The sequence below is a fragment of the Castor canadensis genome, chromosome 4 (genome assembly GCF_047511655.1).
Source record: "Castor canadensis chromosome 4, mCasCan1.hap1v2, whole genome shotgun sequence".
In the NCBI taxonomy this organism is placed as follows: Eukaryota; Metazoa; Chordata; class Mammalia; order Rodentia; family Castoridae; genus Castor; species Castor canadensis.
The window spans coordinates 182391673-182417436 of NC_133389.1; the positions used below are offsets into that span (position 1 = coordinate 182391673).

The 25764-nt window shown below is 52.3% G+C and overlaps 2 protein-coding genes across 6 annotated transcripts; one reads left to right on the top strand and one right to left on the bottom strand.

The window, feature by feature from the left end:
• Positions 1-1335: 1335 nt before the first annotated feature.
• On the top strand, positions 1336-2175 carry Prlh (prolactin releasing hormone). The gene is made up of 2 exons (XM_020187563.2): positions 1336-1471; positions 1932-2175. The coding sequence occupies exons 1-2, from the start codon at positions 1372-1374 to the stop codon at positions 2093-2095; spliced, it is 264 nt and encodes an 87-aa protein (XP_020043152.1). The 5' UTR covers positions 1336-1371; the 3' UTR covers positions 2096-2175.
• Positions 2176-5198: 3023 nt separating this feature from the next.
• On the bottom strand, positions 5199-20800 carry Rab17 (RAB17, member RAS oncogene family). Of its 5 annotated transcripts, none has more exons than XM_074072077.1 (6): positions 20671-20800; positions 13659-13818; positions 9951-10102; positions 8891-9016; positions 6250-6343; positions 5199-6053 (listed from the first exon to the last, which is right to left on the bottom strand). In XM_074072077.1, exons 2-6 carry the CDS (start codon positions 13813-13815, stop codon positions 5944-5946), a joined length of 639 nt encoding a protein of 212 aa, XP_073928178.1. In that variant the 5' UTR covers positions 13816-13818; positions 20671-20800; the 3' UTR covers positions 5199-5943. The 5 variants fall into 5 exon arrangements, with proteins under 5 accessions (XP_073928178.1, XP_073928177.1, XP_073928179.1 ...); XM_074072076.1 differs by having other exon boundaries at positions 13703-13818; positions 20671-20794; XM_074072078.1 differs by lacking the exon at positions 20671-20800 and adding an exon at positions 19115-19245.
• Positions 20801-25764: the final 4964 nt, after the last annotated feature.

Genomic DNA, 25764 nt, shown 5'->3' on the forward strand with positions numbered 1-25764 from the left:
TCCCAGCAGCCAGTGCTGGTGCTGAGTGAGACAAGCAATGACAGCTACTCTGAGGTCTGTCATCCAGGGCCACCTGCCCTCATGGGGTCAAGCTTTGTCCATGGTGGAGACAAGGGTGATCCACTCTGAAGCAGAGCCAGGAAACCCCACTGGCCAGATAGCATGTCTCTGTCTCTACCTCTCCAGGAAGCTGGTCCCTGGGGATCAAGCATTGCTAACATTCTAGGATGACCTTGACCTAGCCTAGGTCCCATCCAGGGAGGGCAAGCAAAGGGGCCAGCTGTGTGGATGCATGTCTTTATTATTCTTCAGTTGTCACTGCCCTTTCTTCTAGGTGGGGACTCCCCTGTGCCATGTGGGACACCCCAGTAAGACTGTTTAAACAGCTCTGATGGACAGCTCTTCCTCTAGCCTCTCTTAGGAAGAGACTAGAAAGTCAAGATCGACTGAAAGGTCCTCTTCTGAAGTATTCAGGGCTGAAATGCTGCGGGTGGGAGCAGGGGGAAGGGGTCTGCCACTGGACACCATGTAGGCGGGTCAGCACCTCTCCTCCAGCAGGGCCATGGGTTTTCCTGAGCACCTGCTCTTGTCCACAGCCGCCCCCGTTTCTGTCACCTGTAGGGGGTGATACCACATGAAGAGAGGCCTCAGCAGATTGGCTCTGAGGTCACAGACAGGGTAAGCACGCTCAGTAAGGGTGGAGGATGATGAGGGTCCTGCAATGTCTGGCTGTCTGTCAGCTGATGTCCTCTAGCCAGGCAGGGTGGCAGGCTGGATCCCCATGTCAAGTGGGGGAAAGGACTGTGCTCTGAGGTTCCAGCCTCTGAGCTTGGATCCAGGCTGAGCTCCTTCATCACCCACCCCGGCCATGTCTGAGGTTGGAGAAATCACCCCCGCCATGCCTCTGTGGCTCCCCTCAGACCTACTGACCCTGGCCTCCCCACTAAGGCCAGGGAATGCATCTCTTCATTCCAAACACAGATGGACAGACAGAGCAGTGGCTATTCTAAGACATTGCTCCCTCCTGGGCCTTTCTGATGACAGGGCATCCATGCCCTTGCTTAGAGGGGCCCCAAAAAGGCAAGGAATGTGTGGAGGGCCAGGTTTAGCACAGACAAGAGGACAGCATGGGGCACTGCAGCCGCATGCAATGCCTGGACACACTCTCACATATGCACACGTACACATGCACACGCACCGGGTACTAGCACTCACCCACACGTGTGCACATTCACTCACACACACACACACCTCTGAGGCACCAATGACCTAAGGTCCCCAACTTTGTGCACGCACACCCTTGCTCGTGTGTAACTTTTCCTGTCCCTGTCCCCAGGCTGTGCAGGGTTTCTACCTTAAGAAGGTCTGGGAATGGAGCCTCTGAGGGCCTGGCTCCTGTGCCTGCTGTTGCTGGGCCTTGTCCTTCCCGGTGTGACAAACCGAGCCCGCCAGCACTCCATGGAGGTCCGCAGTGAGTACCTGCCCCACCCTCAACCCCAGGTACACTGGGCTTTTGGCACCTGGGCGGGATCTGACCACCTCCTAGCCAGGCCACTGACCTGGCCACATGCCCCGGCTCTCAGAGCTAACCTCTTGCTGGAAAGGACACATTGAACAGGACTCTCCCAGAATGGCCCTGACCCTTTCCCAGCTGGGACTGGTCCTTTAGAACCTGGGAAGGAATGGGATGTTGAATCCTGGTATACTTCTGAATCCTTGTTTCTCAAGCCACACCGCTATCCAGAAATGGCTCGGCCAGTGCCCCTTCCCCGGGTGGTGTCACATGGCTTAATAACCTGGTAGCGGTCAGCTGAGGAGCCCAAGGGGGCAGGGTGCTAAGCCTGTGTGCCTGGCCCTGCCACCTCCAGAAGCACCTGGCACATCTCCTGGGACAGGTACCCCATGTGCTGTTCTGGCTCTTTCCTGTCCAGCCCCTGACATCAATCCTGCTTGGTACACGGGACGCAGGATCCGACCTGTGGGTCGCTTCGGCCGGAGGAGGGCAGCTCTGCAGGATGTCCCAAAACCTGGCCTGTGGTGCCGGCTGACCTGCCTTTCCCTGGAGGGCTGTGCTGGGTCCCCACAGGATGAATGACAGCTCAGCTCATGAAGACAGTGACTCTTCTCCATACTCCTCCCCCCAGCACCTTGGGCTACTTTCCCTTCGACCCTAATAAAAGGCCTCGTTTATTGCACATCTGTGACTCTGTGGTGACAAACCAGAAGGTGTTTTCCTTCCTGGGAGGCTGGCAGGGCAGCAAACTCAGAGCCCAGCAGCCTCTTTGGAAAGCAGAGGCTCTGTGACTGTCCCATAGGCACCCAGCCTTGAGTAGGGCCCTGTCCTTGGCACCTGCAGCCCACAGCCCCAACCCAAGCTGCCCTGAAATAGTTGCCTAGGCTGCACGCTGCACAAGGCTTATAAGGACAGGTGGCACACCACACTGTGCAGGACACCAGTCCCAGAAGAGGGCAGCACAGCCTCTCAGCCTGGACCCTGCCTCTCTCTCAGCCTCAGTCCTTTTCTGAAAAGATTTTATTTTTCAGAGTAATTTTACTCTGGCCCCATCTTTTCAGGGCACTGCTACACGGCGGGGGACAGAGAGAGAGAGTTGAATGTAAGCCCCTCCCCACAGCCCACCACAGCCCAAAGCTCGGTGCCCATATGAGCCTGGGCGTGGGCCCTGCTGGCAGCAGCCCACCCTGGCCACAGGACTTCAAGCCCCCCCACACCCCCAGTCCAGGAGGAAGTAAGTGTTCGAATCAGCCCCCCTGGGGACAGTGGATCCATCCAGCAGAGTGTGGTGAGAACAGGATTAAGGGGCAAGAGAACACACAGAAGAGGCTCGGTTACCTGGATGGCAGGAGTTTCTTACGTCCCTCTCTGCATCTCTTGCCCCTGACCCTTCACACACTCCCAGCAGCTCAGGAGGAGACCCAGGTCCAAACCCAGATTCCCAGGCTGCAGCCAGACCCAGGCTGCTCAGACTGGCCTCCCCCAGATCTTGGACCTGTTCATCCAGAAGAATCTATGCCAGGACCATCTGCCAGCTCTCGTCTGTCACCCTCCATGTGCCCACAGAGATGGGGCCTTCTCTTCCTGCCCCACCCCAGCATCCCACATTTGAGGATGAGGAGGGCAGAACATCTGCAGGAAGCAAGCCTGATGTCCACACCTGACAGCGGTTATGGAGGCTGTGTTCAGGGAAGCCTGCCAGTCCTTCAGGACCTTGGGAAAAACCAATGGCTTCTATCCACTTGTTGAGATACATACTTGCTGGGCACTTGGAGTGTGCCAAATGCACTGGCACTGGAGTCCCTCAGAAGACCGATAGCCCCTGCCCTCAGAGGCTCTCCACCTTTGCTACATTCTAAGTTCCCTGGGAGGATTTCAAAATCTGAGTGTAGACTGACTTAGCCAGAGCCTGGGGTGGAATGCAGGTGTAGGGCTTCTGGATGCTCTCCCAGGTGATTTCAGGACAGCACTGGGCCCTACCTGCCCGGTGGGGCAGGAGAAGAGGGAGATGGATGGCACCAGAGCCATCCGGTTCTAGGGAGACCATGAAAAGATTCCTGGTGGGAATGAGAAGGGATGCGTTTACATAAACTCTAACAACACTCATCTCACGAGATAGGGGAGACAACAATCAGATACTGGTGTCCTACAAGCTTCCCGTTATTTTCCAACTTCCATTCCCTCACTGGACCAGCTGCTGTCAGCGCAGCAGCTGAGCTCTCAGGACCCAGGACCTCCAGCTGTGGCCAGGGAGGGGCAGAGGGATTCTTAAGCTGTTCTGGGGTGCCATCTAGTGGTCACGGGTAACCTCCGCCTCCCAAGCCTCCTAGCTGGTCTGTCCAGGGGGTCCCTGTGCTGCTCCTGGTAGGCTGATGTGACAAGGGGCGTGAGGACACAGCCTGGAATGCCAGGAACACACGCCTCACCTGTGAGGGAATGACCACGTGACAACTACTCAACTTTCCGAAGCTGTCAGAAGCTCAGCCGTAATTTGTCAGGTTTCACTAGGAAGTTGTCTAAGGGAAAAAACTGTTGGCGAACTCAAGCAAACAGGCCCCCTCGGACATCACTGCTCTCTTTATCCTTGGCTCTTCTCACGGATCATGACGAGGGAGGCTTGTGGGGTCTGCATTTATGCAGTAAGATCACAGGACACGTGTCCGTTAGGTCACATCAGGACCACTCCAGCACCGGGAAAGTTGGGGCTCTTTCCAGCCACCCAAAACAGAAACTGGATCTGCCAGGGGCTCAGTGGACCCAGGTGCCTCCCTCCATCAGGGTAACTAACAATGCCAATCCGGCCCCTCAGAGAGGAACTCCGCACAAGGTGTGACTAGAATGCTGACTGGCCTGAGGGATGCGAGGAGGGACAGGGAACTTTGACCAGGACACAGCCGTCCTGAGCACCCTCACCAAAGCAGCGTCCCAGGTAATGTCTGGCCTCTGGTCCTCTCCTCAGGCCCCAGCGAGAGCTCCCCTGGGACTCAGCTCCACCTTAAGACCAAGGTCAGGTGGCCGGGGTAAGGCTTTGCCTGGAGAGCACCCGGAGGTGCAGCTGAAGGTCCATCTGGCCAGATCCCCTCTGGGATGGGAAGTTAGAACCACATGAGGAGGGAACTGCACATGGCTCCTTCCTTTGGTCTTTACACTTGATACAGAAAGGACACCTTGGTTGAATAACAGTGTCTTTTTTTCTTTCCTTTTTTTTTTTTGTTTTAAAGATAGGATCTTGCTATACAGCCCAGGTTAGCCTCTACTGTCAATCCTCCTGTCTTAGCCTCCCCAAGTGCTGGTATTACAGGCATGCACCACAATGCCCAGCAATAGTGTTTCATTATTTAGAGTCATAGCTGTTTATCATGGTCTCCAGGGGCAAGGATAAAAACCAACATCACCCTGCAAAATGGCCACATTTGAAAAACCTACACCTTGCTGCACCAGGATGCTAAAGAAAAATGTTGTCTGGGGATTACATCCCAGAACAGGGACTTTGGCTTCTCTGTAAAGACAAGCAGTCACACTGGGAATGTTCTGAGAAATGTTGTGTCCAGAGCAATGGCCTGTGCCCACCTTCATCATGGGCCCATTGCCCATGGAACCCTCCATTTCATTAACACCATTCCTGCTAGACCTCCAGATCAGTTCACCTGGGTGCCACCACCAACTTGCAAAGTTGACATAAAGGCAGATTGTCAAAAGTGGTTTAATTTTTAGAGAAAAGACAGGTAGAAGGCTCAGCTTACATCTCAGGGTGGAAGTCTGAGTCTTCAAACTCATTGGACAGAAATGGGGCTACATCCGTCCACCGTGGGAGGGGGCACTGATGCCCCACCCCTGGCTGTCCTGTCAGAGTCTGCCTGCTCAGGGCAACTTCACTGAGGCCCAACCAACTGGTACCCATCATTTCATTTCCTCCTGGCATTGCCACCCCCATCAGAGTTTGCTCCCTCTTCTACCACCTCACAGAATCAGGTAGGCCCAGCCTCTAGGCCAGACCCCACTCAACCCACTGTCTACCAAGCACAGTAATGGAAGAATTTTTCCTGTTCTTGCTCCCACTGTGCCTCATTTAATTCCTGTGTTGGTGCAGAGACAGCTGACAGAGCAGCCCAGGTGGATCAGGCACATCTGGACCAGAACATCCAGGAATCAGATAGTGCCTGGCAAGAAGGGGGCGATGGTCTTCTGAGAGCCATTTGGCTCCTGGTCCTCCCCAAGTACTCCCACAGGCTTTAGGAAGTGGTTATTACAAAGGCTGCCAACTTCTGAACACCTCCATGGTTTGGACACAATCCAGCATCTCCAATAAATCTCTATGGAGAGAGCCCAGTGTGGCTCACCCTGAGGCCACAGCCCAGGCTGGGGGCCTGCCTGCCGAGGCCCACCCAGGCCAGAGGTATCCTCCCCACGTCTCTCCTGGATAGCTGCTTCTAGTGGGCACAGCACCTGGCCTGCCTGGCAGGCCCCTCATTCAGGTCCACGGCTTCGTTCCCCGGGGTGTGGCTCTTCCTGACTTTCTCTCTCCGCAGTAGCTCCTGGGCTGTGAAAGACAGAAGTGGGTGGGCTGGGGAAGGAGTTCCTGATAGTTACCCAGAATCACAAATCAATGTCTCTCCCACTCACCTCCCAGCACCCAGGGCCAGTCAGTAGGGTCCCAGGATACCCAAAAAGACCCACTGAGGCAGGTCGAGTGGCAAGCCCCCACCCTCATCATCCAGTACATGGCTGTCACTCACCCACAGTGCTGAAGACCTCAGACACCTGGTCGTTCAATTTGGCTGAGGTTTCCATGAACAGCAAATTTTTACTCTCTGCAAATTCCTTCCCTTCCTGAGGGAAAAATCCAGTGTCATTTATGAAAGTTACCCAGGGACCCCTAGCTGACCTTTGATGTCAAGACACAAGAAACAGCTACAGCTTTGGTCGGCCTGACCTCTCCACGGTTCTTCTAGCCTCGAGTTCTGGCTCTTAGAGCCTTGAAGGAGCCCTGGCCCAGGGGGGAGGGACAGGGCAGGGAACAGGGCACTCACTGGAAGAGGCTTACCAGATCCCAGCAGAAAGTGGCTTCCTATCCAGGCTCCTTCCAGCACAGCTGTGTGGCAGAGACACCACACAACAGGAGCAAAGACACCAACACAAACAATGAAGAAGACAGGAGCAGGGAAGGGCCGCCTCTGAGAAGCCCTCGTTTTTCCACAGCTAGTTAGGCTGGGAGACCTAGGTCTACCATATGTCATTAGGAAGGCAACAGTGATGACAGGCATGACGCACCAGAAGCCGGGGGCCTCCTGCGAGGGCCTCCCCCATGCTTCCCGGGTGTCCCAGTGCAGAGTACCTCCTGCTAGCCACCAGAGGGTCCGGATGGACCCCAGCCACGCTCCATGATGGCAGCTGACAGCCCTGGATGCAGACACAGCTCCTGCTTATAACGCTGTGACATCAGCGGTGGGCAGTGGGCAGGTCCTGCACTCTTTCTGGTGTGGCTTTTCAGCCAGGTCCCCAAACGGAGTCTCCAGATCTTCCCTCTTTTTTCAGTCCCCAACCTGCCTTGGAGGCCCCCACACTGTAACCTCAGCTCCTATGTTTTGGTGTCCACCTTGGCAGCTCTCCAGGGGGCACAGCTCCATAGGCCGAGCCTACTTTCTTCACCAGCCACATTTGCAGTGAGGACTCCAGCTTGGGTGCCACCTTCCTGTGGTCCCTCTGCCCTCCTCCAAATTCCCTAATATCTCCATCCCATCCTGGTCCATCACCTCCCAAGAAACAGGTCTTTTCTCTTTGAAGGCACGCCCTCCGCCTAGTCAGTTTGTCTCCTGGGGGTCTTCAGGGTGAGGTTCTTGACCGTCTCACTCCTGCAGCACACCCAATGTCTGGGTGTTGGTTTCTAAATCATTAACAGGAATCAGGGCTTCTTGGGGAAATGGCTGATTACAGAGCTTGGATAAGGAAAGAGCGAGATGAGCCAGGAAGTTCAGAAGAGCTGACAGAATAATGGGGCAGGTGGAGAGGACACAGAGGCAGTTTCAGGGAACCCCAGAGGCCAGATCTGGGAGCAGATTTTCCTGCCGCGAAAGGACATTACGAGGAAAAGTGGTACAGTTTGTAAGCTTTAGGAAGATCCATAGTGTCCTAACAGTGCTGTACCAGGTGACTGACCTGCCTTCCCTCCCTGTCCTGAGGTTCTGTAGGAGCTGTTACATTTGGGGAAGATGGAAGAACTCTGCATTTGCTTCGCAGGCACCACCTGCGGTTTGCCCTGACCTCCCTCCAGGACCTGGACCCTGCTCAGTGGGGACCTCAGAATGGAGGAGAGACAGGGTACTGGCTCAGGTCTGGGGGTCCACAGGCACAGTGAGAGCCCCAGCGTGGCCACTCCCATGAGAGGCACCACAGAGTCCTCCTTGCCGCAGGCCAGCCTGTCACAGCCCAGGACTGAGACAACAGATGCTCCCGATGAACTGCACCAAGCAGAGCTGACAGCCTCTGCGTCTCCCTTGCCTGTGTTCTGCTCTCCCAGCTCACCACGTGCTCTCTCTGCAACCCCATCACGCACTGACCCCCTTCTCCAGGGGACACACAGACTAAAGCCCCCAAGCCCAATACCACGTCAGCGGCTCTGCTTCTTGAGCCCAGGCACCTTCTCAGCGTGACCCCTGCTCCCTATCTGGCCCCGCAGCCCTCTGCGCGTCTCTGCAGTATTTGTCGTTTCACAGATGAGCCATTCTCAGTCCCCAGCAAAGATGTTTGCTTTTACTCACCGAATCCTCCAATAATTTACTGAACACAGAGAAAAGATCTGAAACCACGTTACCCAAAAAGGAGGTAGGGCTAGGAAAGGTTATGTTTTCCTTATAAGCCCAGGTGACCAAGGGACCAGGTCAGGGCCCCTGGAGGCCAGCAGCGAGGGCTCTAGGCCCCACATGGGGTGCCAGCAGTCACTCTCGGGAGTTGCCTGGGGGACACAGGAAAACCTGAGCCCTTGAGGAAAGCAGAATTCTTGGATGAGAGTGTGCTCGTGAATGTGGGGATTTGAGTGTGGGGAGTGTGTGTGTGTGTCACTGTGAGGGAGTACGTGCAAGTGTGAGCACACACTGTGTGCTGAGGGCAGGAGTGTGGGTGGAGTGTGGGTGTAAGAATGTGTGGGTGCAAGAAAGAGTGTGTGTGCGTGCAGCTATGTATGAATGAGTGGAACTGTGCCTGCTTGTGTGCATGCACCCAAGTCAAAGTGTGGCTGCGTGTGCAAGTGTGAGTGTGTGCTGTGTGCTGTGAGTGCCCGAGGGTGTGGGCATGGGTGTGCATATGTGAACGTGCACAAGGCCTCCACAACCCCAGGGGCTGCCAAGGTGGGGCTCCCTCCTGCTGGGTCCTGCGCGGTACCTGGAGCGTCACCTCCCGCTGCTCCCCGAGGTCAGTCTTGTTGCCCACTAGCATCACCACCACCTCTCCCACGGGGTGCTCCTTCTCCAGCTCCGCCAGCCACTGCTGGGCCTTGTGGAAGGAATCCTACAAAAGAAAAGCACAGCGCTAAGCACAGCTCAGGCGTGGTCTGCACCACAGCGTCGGGAAAGACAGCAGGTGTCACGGACAGACACTTTGTAGAAAATGTCCCAGGATGCAATGGCCAAGCCGGCCCTGCAGGGGTGTTCTGTCCTTCTGAGGAGGGCAGGGGCCCTGATCCCACTCTGCATGGTCTTGCAGCCAGAGAGCAAACTGCAGGGCCCAGGGCATAGAGGTCACGGGGCATTGTGTGCCCTCGAGAGCGTTTAGGGGAATGAACCCCAAACCCTGCTCCTAACTTCAGTATCCCATAGACTACTTGAGGAGGCCCCTGGATCCACCACAGTCCCTCTATAGCTACCACCCCTCCCCCACAGCAAGCCTTACCGAGGACCCCTCCCCCGCCTCTCCTGCCTTCTCTCCTTCCCCACCCTGCCCAGCACAGTTCTTCCCTGCTTACCTACCAGCCCTAGAGAGCCTGGGGCAGGAGGACCACCCTGCCCCTAGGCCTGGCTGGAGCCCATCCCCAATAGAAGCCCAGTCCTGGAGTCCCTTGTCATCCCCACTTCTGCTTTTGTGTTCAGCATCCCCAATCATTGTGATAGACCCAGTGTGGCCTGGGCAGGGGGTCTGGACAGTAACAGCCCCTCACCGTCTCAGCAGCGCTCCAGCACCAGTGAGGGCCAAGGGCAGTGCTCTGTGCAGGACGACCATGGGATCTTGCAGAAGCAGAACCCAACTGTGGAGGGGAAGGGGCTGTGGAAGGGCTTCCTGGTGGAGGTGACCCGCTCACTTGCTGGCCTCTTTGTGCTGCTGTGATCATGCTGTGAGTTAGGGATCTGGCCTGGTCCATTTATCCTTTGGAAGGCAGCAGCACTGCACCTGAGCACAAATGCCTGCCAGGAAAACTTGCTGGGAACACTCTTGAGGTGGGCCCTACCTTCTGGGTGATGTCATAGACCAAAAGTGCTGCATTTGCACCCCTGAAGTACAGGTGGCAGACGCTGTGGTACTTCTCCTGGCCAGCTGTGTCCCAGATCTCAAGCTTCAGGGAAGAAGCACCCAAATCCACCACCTTTGTGAAGAATGCACCTGAAACAGGGGATGAGGTGTCAATCCACCGCTCAGCACGGACAATAGAAGCCCTTGTGCTCAGCAAGCCAGAAAAGTAGTTATTTAATAGCAGGGTGCAGTAGCTCATGTCTGTAATCCCAGCTCTCAGGAGGTGGAGATCAGAAGGATAGAGGTTCGAAGCCAACTGGGGTAAAAAGTTAGTAAGACCCCATCTCAATCAACAAGCCAGGCATGGTGCACATGTCTGTCATTCCAGCTATAGGAGAGTCCAGGAGCCTGTACATAGGAGAACCACAATCTAAATCTTGAGACCCTACCTAAAGGACTGGGGGTGTGGCTTGAGTGGTAGAGAGCCTGCCTAACAAGCATAAGGTCCTGAGTTCAAACCCCAGTACTGCCAAAAGAAAAGTTATTTTAAAACCAACAAGGGAAATAAAAGTTACTTAATAGCAGAAAATGTTTTGTGCCCTGGTATGTGACTTGTAGGTGGAGCTGGAGGAGAAGGGACAGGAGGGGTCAAGGTGCCCAGGGTTTGACGGGATCAGCACAGACCAACAGACTCCACTGTAGCCATGTCCCACCCAGACCCAGGGCGGGTTTAAAGCCTGCTGGGGAGGCCTTGACAGACAGAGCAATGAGTTCAAAATTAAAATTTCCTCTCCAAGGACAGTCACAAACATCCTAGGGCTGCTGTAACAAATGACCACAAACTGGGTGACTTAAACAAGGTCAGTTGATTCTTTCCATTCTGGAGGACATAGGAGCAAAATCAGGCATGGGCAAGGTTGGTCCTTGTGGAGGTTCTGGGGAGATCCCCTCCCTGCCTCTCCCCAGTTCCTGGGGGCCCCAGCAACCCCTGGCATTCCTTGGCTTGAGGACACAGCACCCAACCTCTGCCTGTCTCTACCTGGCCTTCCCCTCTGGGTCTGTTTTCTCTTCTACATATAAGGACACCTGTCCTTGGATTTAGGGACCATCCTAAGTCCAGAGCGATGTCAACAGCTTTAAATCATGCCATCTGCAAAGACCCTACCTACAAATAAAATCACATTCATAGGTTACAGGTGTTACGACTTGGGAGGCACAGTTCCACCCATTACAGAGAGAGCACGGGGACAGAGCTGGACAGAGACTCTCAGTAGGGGATGGTAAGATCAATCCTGAACCTCGAGAATAGAGTTGAGGTGGCTCCTTGACAGAAGCTACCACAAGCTGTGTGCACATCCTGCATTTTCCTGCAGGTCTGTGAAGTTGAGGTCAGACCAACTCACTCATCAAACAAAGCATCAGTCTTTGTCTGGACAGCAGGGGCCAGTGGCTCCCAGCTCACATGGGCGACTGTCTGGTGCTCCACGTGCGGATGAAGGCCGTGTGGACCTTGGATGTAGCCCCACTAGCTGCGTGGACCTGGGCGATTCACTTAAATCCCAAATCTCAGTTTCCTCTTCTTTAAGAGGAAATAGCAGTGTCCTCTACCCAGAGTGGCAGTGAAGTCCCATGACACAAGACACGAAGCACCAGGTCTGATATGTCAGAGCTCCTTCTCCTTCCCTGGGCTTCTGGCAGCTGGAGGGCCCTTCCACTTGGAGAGCTTAGAAAACCCCAGTGGTACTGGGTAACGTAAGAATTAATGGGGGTGGTGGGAGACAAGGTTTCTTTCTCTGACTTTTATTTCATTGCTCCAAATTAAAATGTACTGTACTAAATTTTAACATAATAAAAGTATTTTTGCTCTGTTAGCTTTTAATTTAAATAAGGAACAGAATTCACTCATCTGAGCCCTCTCTGGAACATGCATCTTTTGTAAAAATTATAACCTGATTGCAAGTTGAAAGGAACACAAAATGGAAACTTATATGCAGGGGCTTCAGGATGTCAGCTTAGTTCTTAGTTTGGAGGGAGTGTGTTGGTGGAATGCGCTCTATATGGTTTGTCACCTTCCCCTAACGTATAAAACCCAACCTGCCTTGGGTTGTTCTTGGCATACATAAATGCATGCTAGCGTCACCATTCTCCCATAGGCATCACTGAGACAGTGTCTACAGCACAGGCAGTAGGTCAGAATTTCACTCACAGTGGCCAGTGGAATGCATGGGGAGGGTGGTCCCTGGGAGCCCTGAGTGGTACAAACCAGCTGACTTCTTCCTGGGGTTACAACCTTCCGGGCCAGGGCCTCTTTTGCAGCAGGACCAGAAGCCCATGGCTGGGGTGGGCTGAGTTAAGAGGTGCTGGTAACCCCTGGAGGCTGAACCTGGGAGACCCTGCTCACTGGGATGTGTCTCTGGCCCTGGCCTGGGAGGCCTATTGGATTTCTTACCTTTAGGGACTTGGGTTTGTCACATCTCCAGTCCTGTGCTTGCTTTCTCTAGGTGGATGACAGTGACCTGTCCTGGAGCCCTGCCCACCCCACACACCTTCTGGCTCAACCAACCTCTGGGAGGTGGGAGGGGAGCCTGGCTTCATATCAAGCTCCCAAAAGTCATGTGATCCTGGAGTTGGCCCTGCCCACAAGAGGCACAGCCTGGGACACTCCAGCCTTTATCCCACCCTTGTCCTGCTGAAAGAGGGCAGCATGCAAGGTGACAAACTCCAGTCATCTATGGAGACACCTCCACCCACCTCTGTTCTGCTGCTGTCTCACCCTCACCCCCACCAGGGCCCCTTGAAGGGAAGGTGGGCAGCTAGGACAGCAAGGGAGGGCAGAGGGACCAGTTCCCTGAGCAACCAGTTTTCTTTATAGAAGCCGGAGGCACATGACCAAAGAAATGGAGGTGGCACATAGAGTAAGCACAGAGCATTGTCCAGAAACCATGAAAGCTAAAGGAATGATTGCATTACTACACTTTCTTACCTGAGAAGTAAGAACATTCACTTTTATAATAATATTCAAGTAATACAGTCATCCCTTGGTACCTCAGGGGACTGGTTCCTTGACCTCCACCAATACCAAAATCCACAGACATTCAAGTCCCTTAGACAGCATGGCAAAATGAATGTTTATGTTTAACAACCGGCACACTTTAAATCATCTCTACATGATGGGTAACAACTCATAGCTAACACGACATGAGTGATATATAAGTAACTGTTATACTGAGTTGTTTCAGGAATAATGACAAGAAAAACTTCTGTACCTGCTCAGTATAGATGCAATTTTTTTCAAATATTTTCAATCTGCAGTTGTGGAATAATTATATAATTTAATTTAATAATATAATTTAGTGACATAATACTATTATGTAATACAATATAATTTATTTTAACACATGATAACATAAGTCATACGCAATACTCATTTACATTTGTAATGTAATAATTATGGTATAATAATTACAGTTATATCCTGCAAAGGCTGTAACACTGCCCCGAGGTGCCCAGGCCCCAGCCCCAATCCTGACTCTCCATCCTTGCAAACTTCAGTTAGGTGAAACCCTGCCCGGGGCAAAGGGTGTTTGCGTGTCCTCTGGAACCTGCCTGACCCTGATGGAGCTCACCCACTCCCTGCACGTGGGGCACATGCAGCCCGAAGTTCCAGGACTGCTGGGGATTCTGAACCAGCCACCTCGTCACTTACATCCCACAGTTGGCACAACACTCTTGAAGTCGTGCTTCACATACCGGAGGGCCAAGCTGGACTTGCCCACAGAGCCACTTCCCAGGAGAACCAGCTTGGACACGGAGGGCTGGCCAGGCACAGGCCTGGGCTGGAAGGGACTGTCTGCTTGTGCCATGCCCTGCAAAGAACCACAGTGGACGGAGGCAGGTTGAATATCTGAGGCTAAGTCATCTCAGGATGGCTACCCACCCACGTACCCCCACCACCTGGTGGAGACAGCCAGCTTGAAAAGAACTGCAAGCCAGGGCAGGTCGGCACCTGCTCCACTCTCGTACCCCAGCCTCCACCTCCCCATCTGCAAGCTGGGGCGAGCAAGACAGTAGCAAAAGGAGCTATGTGTGGAAAGCCCATTGCCTGAGAAAGAGCAATGACACAATTACATACAATGTATCTAGTAATGACCCGCCCCTACCACACTGGCTGGTCTCCTTGTCCTTTACTTCTTGGTTTCTACAAATCTATTGCTTATTCCAAAAAAGTATCTAAAAAGAGGGGTAAAAGGGATGCAGACGTCTCTTAGCTGTTCGTGGATTAAAGCTGATGTTTCCAAAAATTCTCCCCAGGGCTGGGTGAGGTGTGGTCGTTCACGTCTATAATCCCAGCCCTCAGAAGACTGAGGCAGGAAGATCTTGAGTTTCAAGCCAGCCTGGGCTACATAGTTTGTCTCAAAAAAAAAGGTAAAAATTTTAAGTCTCCCTTAAAAATGTTATTTCTGCACATTTTAATCCTTCCTGCTGTCTCTAATGCTTCATTGCTCAGCACAGGACCCTGGAGAAAACACAGCTCTGTGGTCAAAATAGATGCATACAGGTTCCTCACATTTGTTAATTATAGAAATATTCAGACACACTCCAAGCAAAGAGCCAGGGCCATGTGCCCAGCCCCCAGTCCCACAATAACCAGCTTTGGCCAGTCTTGGGTCACCCATACCCCAAAAGCTCCCAACAGGGCAAAGCAAATCCCAGACAGCCTGTCAGCTGCAGGCCTTGATGTAGACACACACATCCTCTCTTCCTTTGCAGGTAGGTGTGGAATACAGCAGGTTGTCCCGTGCCAGATCTTGCTGGTGGCCTCCCGTGTTGTCACTGCATATATTTCCGTGAAGCCTGTCTACTGCGATGCTCAGAACAGAAATCTGACCGTACGCAGGCTCTTGCTGAGTGTGGTGTACACTTCCCTTGGATGTTGTCTCTTTTCCACGCTTACAACTATTGACCATCACTGCCTGGGTCTGCTGTATCGTCAGAGTTACAAACTGGTGACATTGTAATGTCCTCATGAGACAGGATAGACCAGGGAAAACGAGGCATGAGAAACAGCAGCCAGAAATTCATGGTTAACACTATGTATGGCTTGGTTAAAAGCACACGGGCACTATTTTCTTTGCTTAAAGACTTACACCTGCTCAATAAGCTGTAACAAGAAAAAAATGTGGGGGAAAAAAAGCGGCTCTCTCCATCTGACCATGCGCACTTGCCCAATTAGTGTGCACTGGGATCTGAGCAGGGATATCTTAAAGGAAGACACTTGTCCTGGGAAGAACTCTGGGGAAATTATTCCTCTGGGGATAAAAAGTGTTTACAAAGGAACATACTTATCTCCAGGATGGACACCTGTCCTGAAGGAGCATCTGGCAAGATGCACCCCTTGTTTAAAGGGATGCTCAAACATCTATGCATAGTGACCCAAATTTAACGAGCGGGCCAACCTTGCAATTTCTGGGCCCAATTGATAAAAAAGTGCAACCACAAGAATGATTAAATATACCAGGTTAGGACAGAAGGGACCACTTATCCTAAGGTGAATTTGAGCCAAACCCCCAACCTACTTTCAACTACGCTGACATTAGAGCACCCATTGCACCTGTCATCAGATGTGCCCACACCTGTGTCTGGGCTGTGTACTCTCTTTCTCTTTCCTTTGATTTGCTTTACTAATAAACTTTCCTGGTGTCTACCTCGAGGCATCTGAAAATTCTTTTTTGCGACATCATGAACTCAGTACCCAAGGGCCAGGCAGAGTTCTCCTTCCTTTTGGAGACCTACTCTCTGGAGCATCACCAGGTCTAGCAACAATCACTGTCTGTTTATTATCTGAACCACTTCTAGGAGGAGATACTCCCCCTAATCAGCGTCTATGCCCAGCGGGGGCAGCTGGTTCTGTGAACAGGACCTCCTCTCCCTCCCTCACCGCGGGAGCAAGGGCTGGGCAGCCATGGAGGAAGGCACAGAACTCTGCAGAGGAAAGATAGCCATGCCTGCATGACCCCAGTGGGCAGCCAGGCACAGTCCGCTCTGCCCTGTGGGATGACAGGAAAGAATGGAGTTTAGAAGCAAAGTCTCAGCACCAGCAGGACAAAGTCCTCAGCACCAAGGAGCCTAGTCTGGATGGAAAGAGACGGAACTGGGAGCAAAGGTGCAGGAAGGGCTCAGCACAGCTCAGCACAGCACAGCACAGCAGCAGTGACCGTCAACATACTTGGGGGTGGGCCCTGAGGACACCTCTTGAGTCTCACCATGCACTATGCTGGTTTCAGAGAAGGAGCAGAAACAAAAAAGAAAGAAAAAAAAAAAAAAAAGGAAAGAAGATCCAGATGATCCCAGTCTGCAGCCCAGGCTGAGAAGTGCAGCTAGGATTTTGTGTTTTCTTCAGGGTTAATACAGTGCCTAGCACACAGTAGGTGCTCAATAAATATCCAAAGGATGGATAGATGGATGGGTGGATGGATAGATGGATGGATGAATGGATGACTGGATGGGTAGGTGGGTGGATGGATGGATGGATGGATGCGTAGATGGGTAAGTGGGTGGATGGGTAGGTAGATGGATGGGTTGATGGGTGGATGGGTGGATGGATAAGGTAAAGCACAGAAAAGCACACTTCCCAGCTATGTGACATATTTGCCTGAGCTGAGGACAATTTCTTGGTGCCTGTGGGAGAACAGGAGAAGTTTGGGTGAAAGCAAGGTCAGCCCAAGGAGGCTGGGGCCCCTTCCAGGCACAACATGGTCACAGCAGCAGCCCTGCCCCATCCAACCTCCCAGACTGCCTGGATACCCTGGAACTTCTGCATTCCACAGATGCACAGCAGCCTGGCCAGGGGCTGGAAAGGCCCACTCTTCTTTCACCACCCTGTCCACCAGTGCAGAACTCCACAGATGACTGACTCACTCCAGGAAAACAAAACCCAAAAGTAAGAGTAAAACACAAAACGCAGCATTAACAAGTGGGGGAACAAATGCTCAATGGGGTGACTCAACCCCAAATTCTGAACAAGGCACCAGGAAAGACATACTGTCTCAGGGTTCCGATTGGCCAGGGATCAGCATGGACTCCACAGTCAACAGACCAGGATTTCTCCTTACAGTGAAGCTCTGTGTCTGCTCACTCCTTGCTCACATCCCTGCAAATCTGTCTTCTGCTCCAGCCTCATGTCTGATCTCACAGCTGCCACCCGGCCCCCACACACAGTAGCCGATGAAATAGACAAGAGTCCCCATTGTCATGGAGCATGCACTCCTGCGTAAGTGTGTGTAATTCTCAGTGACTTCCCTCTCTGGGCTGTCACTCTGGCAAGTGTGAGGACTGCATTCATGGAGCACGTAGCAGCTGCTCAATAAACGTCTCGTGAACGAACAAGCAAGCGGCTTAGCTAGAAGCCATAACTGGACAGATGGACTGTTTCTTTCCTGTGGCTTTCGTGCCAGTCACACCCCAGGGACTTGCTGAGGAGTGCCCAGGTCACCTTTAGAAAGGGGCCAAGACCGCCAGCAGGCACCCTGGCTTCATGCTGGCCTCCGTGAGGCCACCCTGCACACAGTGCTCAGATAAGACTGACAGGACCCAGACAGGACCAGGGTGGGCATGCCCTCTGAGCCCTACCCCCTGCTGCACAGCACCCCCACTGAAGCTGAGCAACAGGGCTCTGGGGTCCAGAATTGCCCCAAGTCACAAGCCCCAGCTGCATTTCCAATGCAAGGACACGGACTCTGCATTCACCAGGTACCAGCATCGGCCTGGCCACTGGCAGGAACAGCAGGATATGCAGCCTGCCCAGGGAACCTCTGCCTGCACACCTCCAAACAAACCGAAACCCAGAACATCATATATCCCGTCCCATGGCCAGGTAAGACGCCTTCAACTGTCCCAATTACCGATCCATTTCCCTATTGCTGGAGTTTTACTTGGTTTCAATTATTTTTCTTTATAATAAATAAGACCATTGTAAACATTTTCACATGTAAATTTTTGTGATGATGAAAGGTTGGAACCCTCGGTTCAAAGAGAAAACTGAACGTGGGACACCTGATCCAGCCTCTAGGATCTAATCCAGAGCTTCCTGGACGCCTGTCTGAAGGCAAAGACGCTCTCAGGCCTGAGGATTCGTGGTTAGGGTGCCTCTTCTGTCCTGACTTGGGCTTCTTCAGCTCTCACAGGCCCGCCTTCCTTCCGCCAGAGGGGAAAAGTTAAGGAAAGAGCCCCCAAAGTGGCCTTTATTTAGTGGAAGTCCAGGTTTAGGGAGCGTGTGGTTGGTACTGGTGCGTCCTCCAGTAGAACTTTGAGTTCACCACAGGGCTGTTTTTCCTGCCGCTCCTTTGCTTTTGAACGATGTGGCATTAGAGACAGAGGAAATGCAGATTTTAAAGGGAGATTTACGAGCTCTGACAAGCTCACTAGACATCATCAATCTGTGCTAACTGAGCATCTTGATGTCATTTGAAATTTGTTCCTGGGAGGGGCTTCCTTCTTAAGGCTAGGGGCCTTTAGCTGGAATTTTCCCAAAGACAAAGGCACATGATCTCCTTCCAGAAATATGACGCAGTGAGCCTTGGGAACCCAAACAAGTTCACCTGTGGTCCTGAATAAACACAACAAATGCTTCAGCTCCAGCTCTGTGCTTTGACTGTGCACGCGAGGACATAAGCAGACACACAGATACACACATACAGACAAAAACACAAACGTGCACACACGCACACACAAACAGAAACAAATGGGTATACATGCATGCACACACGCTGTTTAAACAATGACTCACCGGTTCCCAGCTGCTCACTTCCAGGAAGCCTGACACACTGTCATCAGCAGGTCCTGCAGGGCCCTACCTGTCTCCCCTTCCTCCTTCTCCCTGACCCAGGGATATCTAGGCTCACCCTGTGCAGTGGATGTGTTGGGTGGTGGTCATGGCAGGACAGGGAGGAAGCCCTGTTCCAATGCACAACAGAGTGGCAAGGCAGCACCCACCCAGCCCCAGCCTCAAGATCAGGTTTCTTTGCTCTCCCAGAGGCTCCAGGACAAAGTCCATGCATGGTCATGTGGTCACCTGGGGCAGGAGCAGGCCAGAAGTCACATTCCTGTCCTGTTTTTGCCTCGCCCAGCTGCAGCCCACAGTTTCAGCTTTGTCCTGGGTCTCACCTTGCTGTGAACGTCTGTTTCAGCTCCTTCCTCAGACCTGTACTGAATCACGGCTGTCCTTGAAACCACAACAGTCCAGGGGAGAAGAATGAACCCCAGTCAAAGGAACTAACTCTTTGTACAAACAGCCAGCAGCCTAGGGAGGCAGCCCAGGTGGGCGGGTCCAGGGGCTGAACCTGGGCTTGCAGACAGTAGCGTCAGGGACAGGAAGGGTCCAGGCACTTGGGACAGATCCTAGGGGAGAATCTTCTGGCTCTTGTAATGGAAGATTTTCCTGGAGACAGTTTTCAGCTCTGAGTGTGGTGCGGTAGAGGATTGGGCTAGAGGCAATAGAAGATAGAAACTGGCTGGCTACAATGTCAATCCACAAGCTAGCATGCCAGAAGCTAACTCTCTCTGCACTCAGAACTCGCTTGGTTTCTAGCCTGCTTTTCCACCACACCAGGCATGGTGGGACAAGCTCTGAGGCTCCCTGGTTCCCAAGCCTGGTGGATGCCTCAGCCTCCAGAGTGCTGGGATTGCAGGCATGCACCACCATGCCCAGAAAGAAGGCAAAAATATAGTTTACTCTGAGCCAAATATGAGTGACCACGGTGCAGGAACACGGATTCAAGTTACTGTGAACAACGTGCTCCATCATGGACGAGGAGACACGAACATCTATAGCTGTAGAACCAAACACAAAAGTCGTAATCAGTACACTGACTAATTACAGTAGTGGGAACATCAGGCAGGCGGCCACAGCAGACAGAGAAATCGCTCTCACAGAATTCAGCCGTGGACTCACACCATCCTTTGCTCGGGGCTGGTGGAGGCTGCGGTCTGCTGAGCTCACAGACGCTTCCCAAGAAGTTTCTCAGTCAATATGAGCTTCAGGTCCAACACAGGAGCTAAGAAGGATGGGTCTGGTCTGCGAACTGCACTCCTGTACAGTCGCGATGCCCTTGTCAGCCAAGGTCAGGAAGGCTGCAGGTTCTTCAGTGTAGATGTGACTCTTCTAGAGAACTTCAGTTCACATTAAAGATCTTGGCCTTATTATTTTTATTTATTTACTCATTTTTGTGGCGCAGGATTCAATTGAATCCTGGACCTTATATATGGTAGGAAAGTGTTCTACCACTGAGCCACACCCCAACCCCTTGGCTGGCTTGCTTCCTTCTTTCCCTCCTTTCTTTACTGAGACAGGGTTTTACTATGTAGCCCACACTGGCCCCAAACTCGCCATCCACCCGCCTCAGTGCGCTGTGTGCCGGAACTGTAGGTGTGTACCACCATACCCATCTCACACAAGAAATTTTGAAGCAGTTCTCTGAGCTTGCAGCAGGCGCAGCTAATTACCTGTGCTCCCTTGTTCCTTAGGAAGAGACCCCTGGTGTGGCTCAGATTGTTAATGTGTCCACATGACCTGTCCAGTAAAAGTGACCAGATGACCAGGCTCTGGACAATGAGGTGTTCCAGAGACTCTCCTGAGGATTTGGGGAAAACAGCTCCTCTCCTTCCTCCTTGGGGCTTCCTTGCAAAACAGTGGTTAAGATCAAATTGTGTGTGATAGTTACCTGAGCTCCAGCTCTTCCAGAATGTTCTTCTCTCCTGAGCCCATTGAGATAAGTGGAGGCTGCCTTTTCCTGAAACCTTCACCCTTGCTTATCTCAGTGGAAAATTCCAACGGGTGTGGGGGGAATAAATTCCTCAGCTCAGGAATCAGTTTGGCGGGTGGCTGCCCTCCAGGCAGGGCAGAGCAGAGACACACAAAGCAAATAAAGTCAAGTCCCATCCCAGGTGCCCAGAGCCCAGCGGAGTAGGACAGTTGCCCACTGAGACAGAAGCCACAAAGAGTTTCTACAAAGGGGCAGGGGTACAGGCAGGACAGAGAGTCACCCCTGGCCAGATGGACAGGGAAGGGTCTGGGAAGCCCTCTCCCAGGAGGAAATCCTGAAACAGCCACAAGAAATTTGCCTGTGGCCAAGAGGAGAAGGGACTCCTGAGCCAGAAGCAGAAAGAGCACAGTATGAGGTCAGCCTGAGTGAGAGGTGGGGACATCTCCAGCAGCCAGAGTAGTCTGGGGTGGTCAGCAAAAGGGTGATGGGGACATGCAGGCAGAGCTGGCAGTGGGAGACTGCTCCAATTCTATAGCAAGTTACACTAGAAACATGACAGCAAAGTAACTGCCTTTAAGTGAGCACCTGCTATGTGCCAGGCTCTGCGCTGTCTTGGCTTAGAATATCTGACTTACTCCTCACAGCAACCCTCAGACCAGGCCCGACCCTGTGAGCCACACCCTAGAGGACCCCATCTGGCCCTGTACCCTCTATGCCTGATCCCGGGTGCACAGTCCTTGAGGACAAGGGACGCCACTTTTAGATCACACTCCCACAGCCTAGAAATGAAGAATTCCCCCACACCCAAGTAGACCCAAGCCACTTCTGGAGCCTGCCTGGGCCCCACCCACCCTCAAACAAACCACAACGCCAGCATGGGCTCCTGGCCCCTCATGGCAAGGGACCGGCACTAGGTAGGAACAAGGGCAGAGCAAGACACGTGGCCATGTCTGCAGCGATGGATAGCAGGCTCTCAGTCTCTGAAGAAAGAGTTCAGCCATACATCACATTTGTGTAGGAGCAAGACACAATGAAACCCACTGAAAACTGATGAACAGCACAGGAGGGGGAAAGAGTGAGGAAGAGTAGCGGAGGGGGCTAGATTGACTTAAGTACAATACATTTGCAGGTAAAACACCCAGGCAAAATCCCGCTGAGCAACGAACAACACCTAAACAGTGACGGACAGGAACATAAAACAGGTCACGCTGAGGGGGAGGCCCTAGCAGAAAGGGGAAGATGAATGAAGAAAGTAAAGAGGGTGAATGCGGGCGGTGTTCTTTCTATACAAGTGTGAATATGGGACATGAGACCTGACCTGTTGAAGTCACGCTAAGAAGGGGACTAAGGTAGAAAGGAGAATAATGGGGGGGATGAATCACTTAATGGTGTAATACACACATATATATTACATGGAAATGTCACAATGAAACTCCTTATATAACCACCATAAACAAACAAAACTGTCTTTTTCTTTTAAAAAATGAAGTGCAGGAAGGTAAAACATGTCCTTTTCAGGGTGGGTACCAGTGGGAGGGGGAGAGCATAAGGCAAGAGTGAAGGAAGGCTAAGAGGGTAGAAGTGTCTTGTATTCAGGTAAAAAATAGAACAATAAAGCCTATTGAAACTGTTCTTAGGGAAGAGAGAGGAGAAGAGAGTAAGAGGGAGAGAGGGAATCTAATTAAGATATATTGTAAGCACTCACATGTATGTCATAATGGACCCTTTGTACAACAATAACGTACCAATAAAAAAGAAAGAATTCAGGGGCGGATACATAAAAGAGTTTTAACAGATCAAGATTTGTTTAAGCATAAGCTAGATTTTATTGAAGCAGAATAAAATGCAAAGTGAGAGTACACTCTCAAAGGAAACCGAGGGCAATCAATTTGACCAAGCAATCAAACGCACAGCGCTCTCCAGTTTTGGGCACTTTTCTGAGTATGGCTTAACGACTACACTAAGGATTTGCATGGAATTGTGGAGTTTTCCAAGAAATGGGAGGGCATTTCCAAGAACAGAGGATAGGGAGTCATTTACCTGATAAGGTGTCTTCAGAGCCAATATGGAGATTTAAGGGGAGGTGTGTGCATGAAACTGCAACTCTAATGAGATGTACATGATGCCCCTGACTAACCTCTAGGGTTGGGAAAGTCCCTGTTGGGGTCGTTGCTGGAAGCCCAGGCTGACCAGACTCCCAGGTCACACGAAGGGAGATGGGAGTTGTCCATGCTGGTGGGGAGAGAGGAAGGAGCTGGGCAGCCCTTATCCTACGGATGACCAGGAGGACCCCTGGAAGGTAAACTGCTTGGCTCAGCCACTGGACCTCTGGAGAAAGAGACAGCCTTTCTGAAGAAATCCAGATTCTGCCCCAGAGAGCATGTGAGCTTCTCCACTGTGCGTGGGCCACCCAGCTTCAGCCCCAAGGCCAAGGTAAGACTTGCGTCTCCTGCTCTGCCCTCTGCCCTGCACTGCCAGTGTCTGCCTTTCTAACGGAGCATCCCTAGCAGTTCTCAGAGGGGTGGGTTCCAGCTTCTCTCACCCTCCTCACCAGCCTCCCCCAGACCAGCTCTCCCCTAGAGCCACCTCACCTTCACCCCCTGTTCCTTTCCTCCCATTCACTCTGGAACCTCCCCGACCTGGGCCTTGCCACCTTCACTTCACTGAAATGGGCCTAGCAAGTCACCCATAGCTGGTCCGTCAGTCCTTGTCTTACAGGACCGGGAGCACCGTTTGGCCCAGCTGGCCAGCCTTCATGAAGCACATCCCTCACAAGTTTCCCAGGACACACTTCTCTGGTTTTCTTTCTCCCACAGGAGAAAGGCATCCTCCGTCCTCTGCAGACAAGACAGTTCACTGAAAATGAGGCATCGATGTGCAGCAAGCATATGCAGAACCCTTCAGCCTCAGCAGTGTGTGCTGTGGCTCCACCCACACAGGTAGCTCACCCGGGGTCCGCAAGCCAGCGGAGAGACGAGCATCTCTTCAAACTGAAGCTGTGGTGGTCCACGTTCTGGGAGCGCACACAAGGAATATGTGTTGATGGGTTTGATGACAATGTAACCTTCCACCCAGCCACACCCCATGAAGAAATGGCACTTGGAGGGAGGGAGCTAGGGTCACCCACCCAGAAAGCATCTGGAACTCAGAGGGCAGAGTGGAGCAAATGACTCAGTTCTTTAGTTCATCTGTCACTTTTAGCTACACTTAATATGCTGACGAGCCATTACTCACCCTCCTGCCAGCCGGCCAAAGCCTACACAACGAAAACCCTTTTGAGAAACCAAAGCAGGGAGCAGAAGGAAGGTGCAGAGTGGGGGCTGGGATTCAGCTCACTTTAGGTCAACACCTGAGATGCAGGTACCTGAAGACCTACTGCGCCCTAAGTCAGTGAGTGTCCTTTTTCACCTTTCACTGTCATTCCCTGCCTAAGAAACAGGGTCTGCAGTAGACCCTCTCCAGCGCCCCAGCCCCCCTTATGCCTAGAGGCTTAGTGGAGAGGCTATGACCACCCCTGAGGAGTCTTGTGTGGTGTGACCAACAGCGGAGTTCTGGCTGCTGTGCCCACACTCATCCTGAGGACCAGGTGTGGAGGAGGGAGTGGAGGGACTCCTCTCACCACAGTGCTCACAGCCAAGCTCAGAGGGAGCCAGGCAGGCCTGGAGCAAGGTCCAGACAAAGGGAAGAGGAGTCTCTCATACAAAGTAGAGAAATCACGAATTTACCCACCCAACTATTGTGTATGAGTTTGCTGGGGCTGCCATAACAAAACAGCACCAGCTGGGTGGCTTCAGCAGCAGGAATGTATCATCTCAGTCCCGAAAGCCAGAAGCCCAAGACCAAGGGGTGGGTGGGGTTGGTTCTTCCTGGAGACTCAGAGGGGAATCTGTTCCTGGCCTCCCCAGTTTCTGGTCTGCCGGGAAGGCTCAGCACCCCATCTCTGACTTCATCTTCACACACTTCTCTCTGTCCCAGTGTCTGTCTCCAAACTCGCCCTGTTACAGGGACACCTGTCCTCCTGGATTAGGACCCACCTAGTGACCTCAGCTGAACCGGATTGCCAGTGCAAAGCTGCTGCCTCCAGGTAGGTCACATTCGAGGTGTACTGGTTAGGATTTCAATATAGGAATTCTGGGGAGACCCAATTCAATCCACAAATATTAATGATGTACGTCATCAATGTTCGTAGGTGAGCCTTTGTGTACACTTGCTCCAGACCCTGTCCTCTGGGGGTTTCTGAGCCAGAGAGGAAGCTTTTCAACTGTAGGAACTTGTCTTGGGTTGAAGAATGTCTCCCCAAAACTCATATCCACTTGGAACCTCAAAATGCGTCCTTACTTGGAAATAGAGTCTTCGCAAGCATAGTTCGGGTGAGGCAGTCTACATACGGTCGGGGTGATTGCTAGATTCCATGCCACTTCCTTCGGAGAAAGGAGAAATAGGGACAGAGAAGCACACAGAGAGAGGAGGAGCCATGGGAAGGGCAAGGCAGAGAGCAGAGTGGGTATCTTTAACCCAAGGACCACTAAGGACTGTGGCCACCAGACCCTGGGAGAGGGACATGGATCTGATTCCTTCTCAGAGCACCCAGGAGGAAGTAGCCGTGATGAAACTTTACTTCAGATTTCTGGCCTCTGGGACTGTGAGATGGTAAATTTCAGTTGTTTTAAACCACACAGTTTGTGTTAATTTCTCACGGCAGTCCCAGGAAATTCACACTTTTGGATGTTCACTTTGACACAGGACATCAGAGCACTGGCCGAGTGACTGCACAGGTGACATGCACAAGACACTTCTCTGTGTTAGACTGTCCCATGCTAGCCACAGGGCACAGGTGCTGCATGCCAAGTTTACCCAACAGAGAGAATGGTCACCACACACACACACAATCATTGCACCAGGTGACATGCTTCGAGTGACTAACTGGGACGAAGTAGTTTCTGGCTAAGAAAAACTTGTTTCCTTCACAAGAGCAGAAACCATTCAGGTGGATGAAAAGAAGGAACTGGACAGTCAGTCATGATGGCAATGAAATCTACAAGAGGTGAAAGA

What these genes read in the sequence shown, in the direction of transcription:
- Prlh (XM_020187563.2), top strand. Translation starts at nt 1,372, where the DNA reads ATGGAGCCTCTGAGGGCCTGGCTCCTGTGCCTGCTGTTGCTGGGCCTT. An exon ending in GCACTCCATGGAGGTCCGCA is followed by an intron (nt 1,472 to 1,931) that starts GTGAGTACCTGC and finishes TTTCCTGTCCAG; the next exon opens with CCCCTGACATCAATCCTGCT.
- Rab17 (XM_074072076.1), bottom strand. Translation starts at nt 20,714, where the DNA reads ATGGGCTCAGGAGAGAAGAACATTCTGGAAGAGCTGGAGCTCAG. An exon ending in CTGGAAGAGCTGGAGCTCAG is followed by an intron (nt 13,819 to 20,670) that starts GTAACTATCACA and finishes GGTTCTTTGCAG; the next exon opens with GGCATGGCACAAGCAGACAG. An exon ending in AAGTCCAGCTTGGCCCTCCG is followed by an intron (nt 10,103 to 13,702) that starts GTATGTGAAGCA and finishes CCCCTGTTTCAG; the next exon opens with GTGCATTCTTCACAAAGGTG.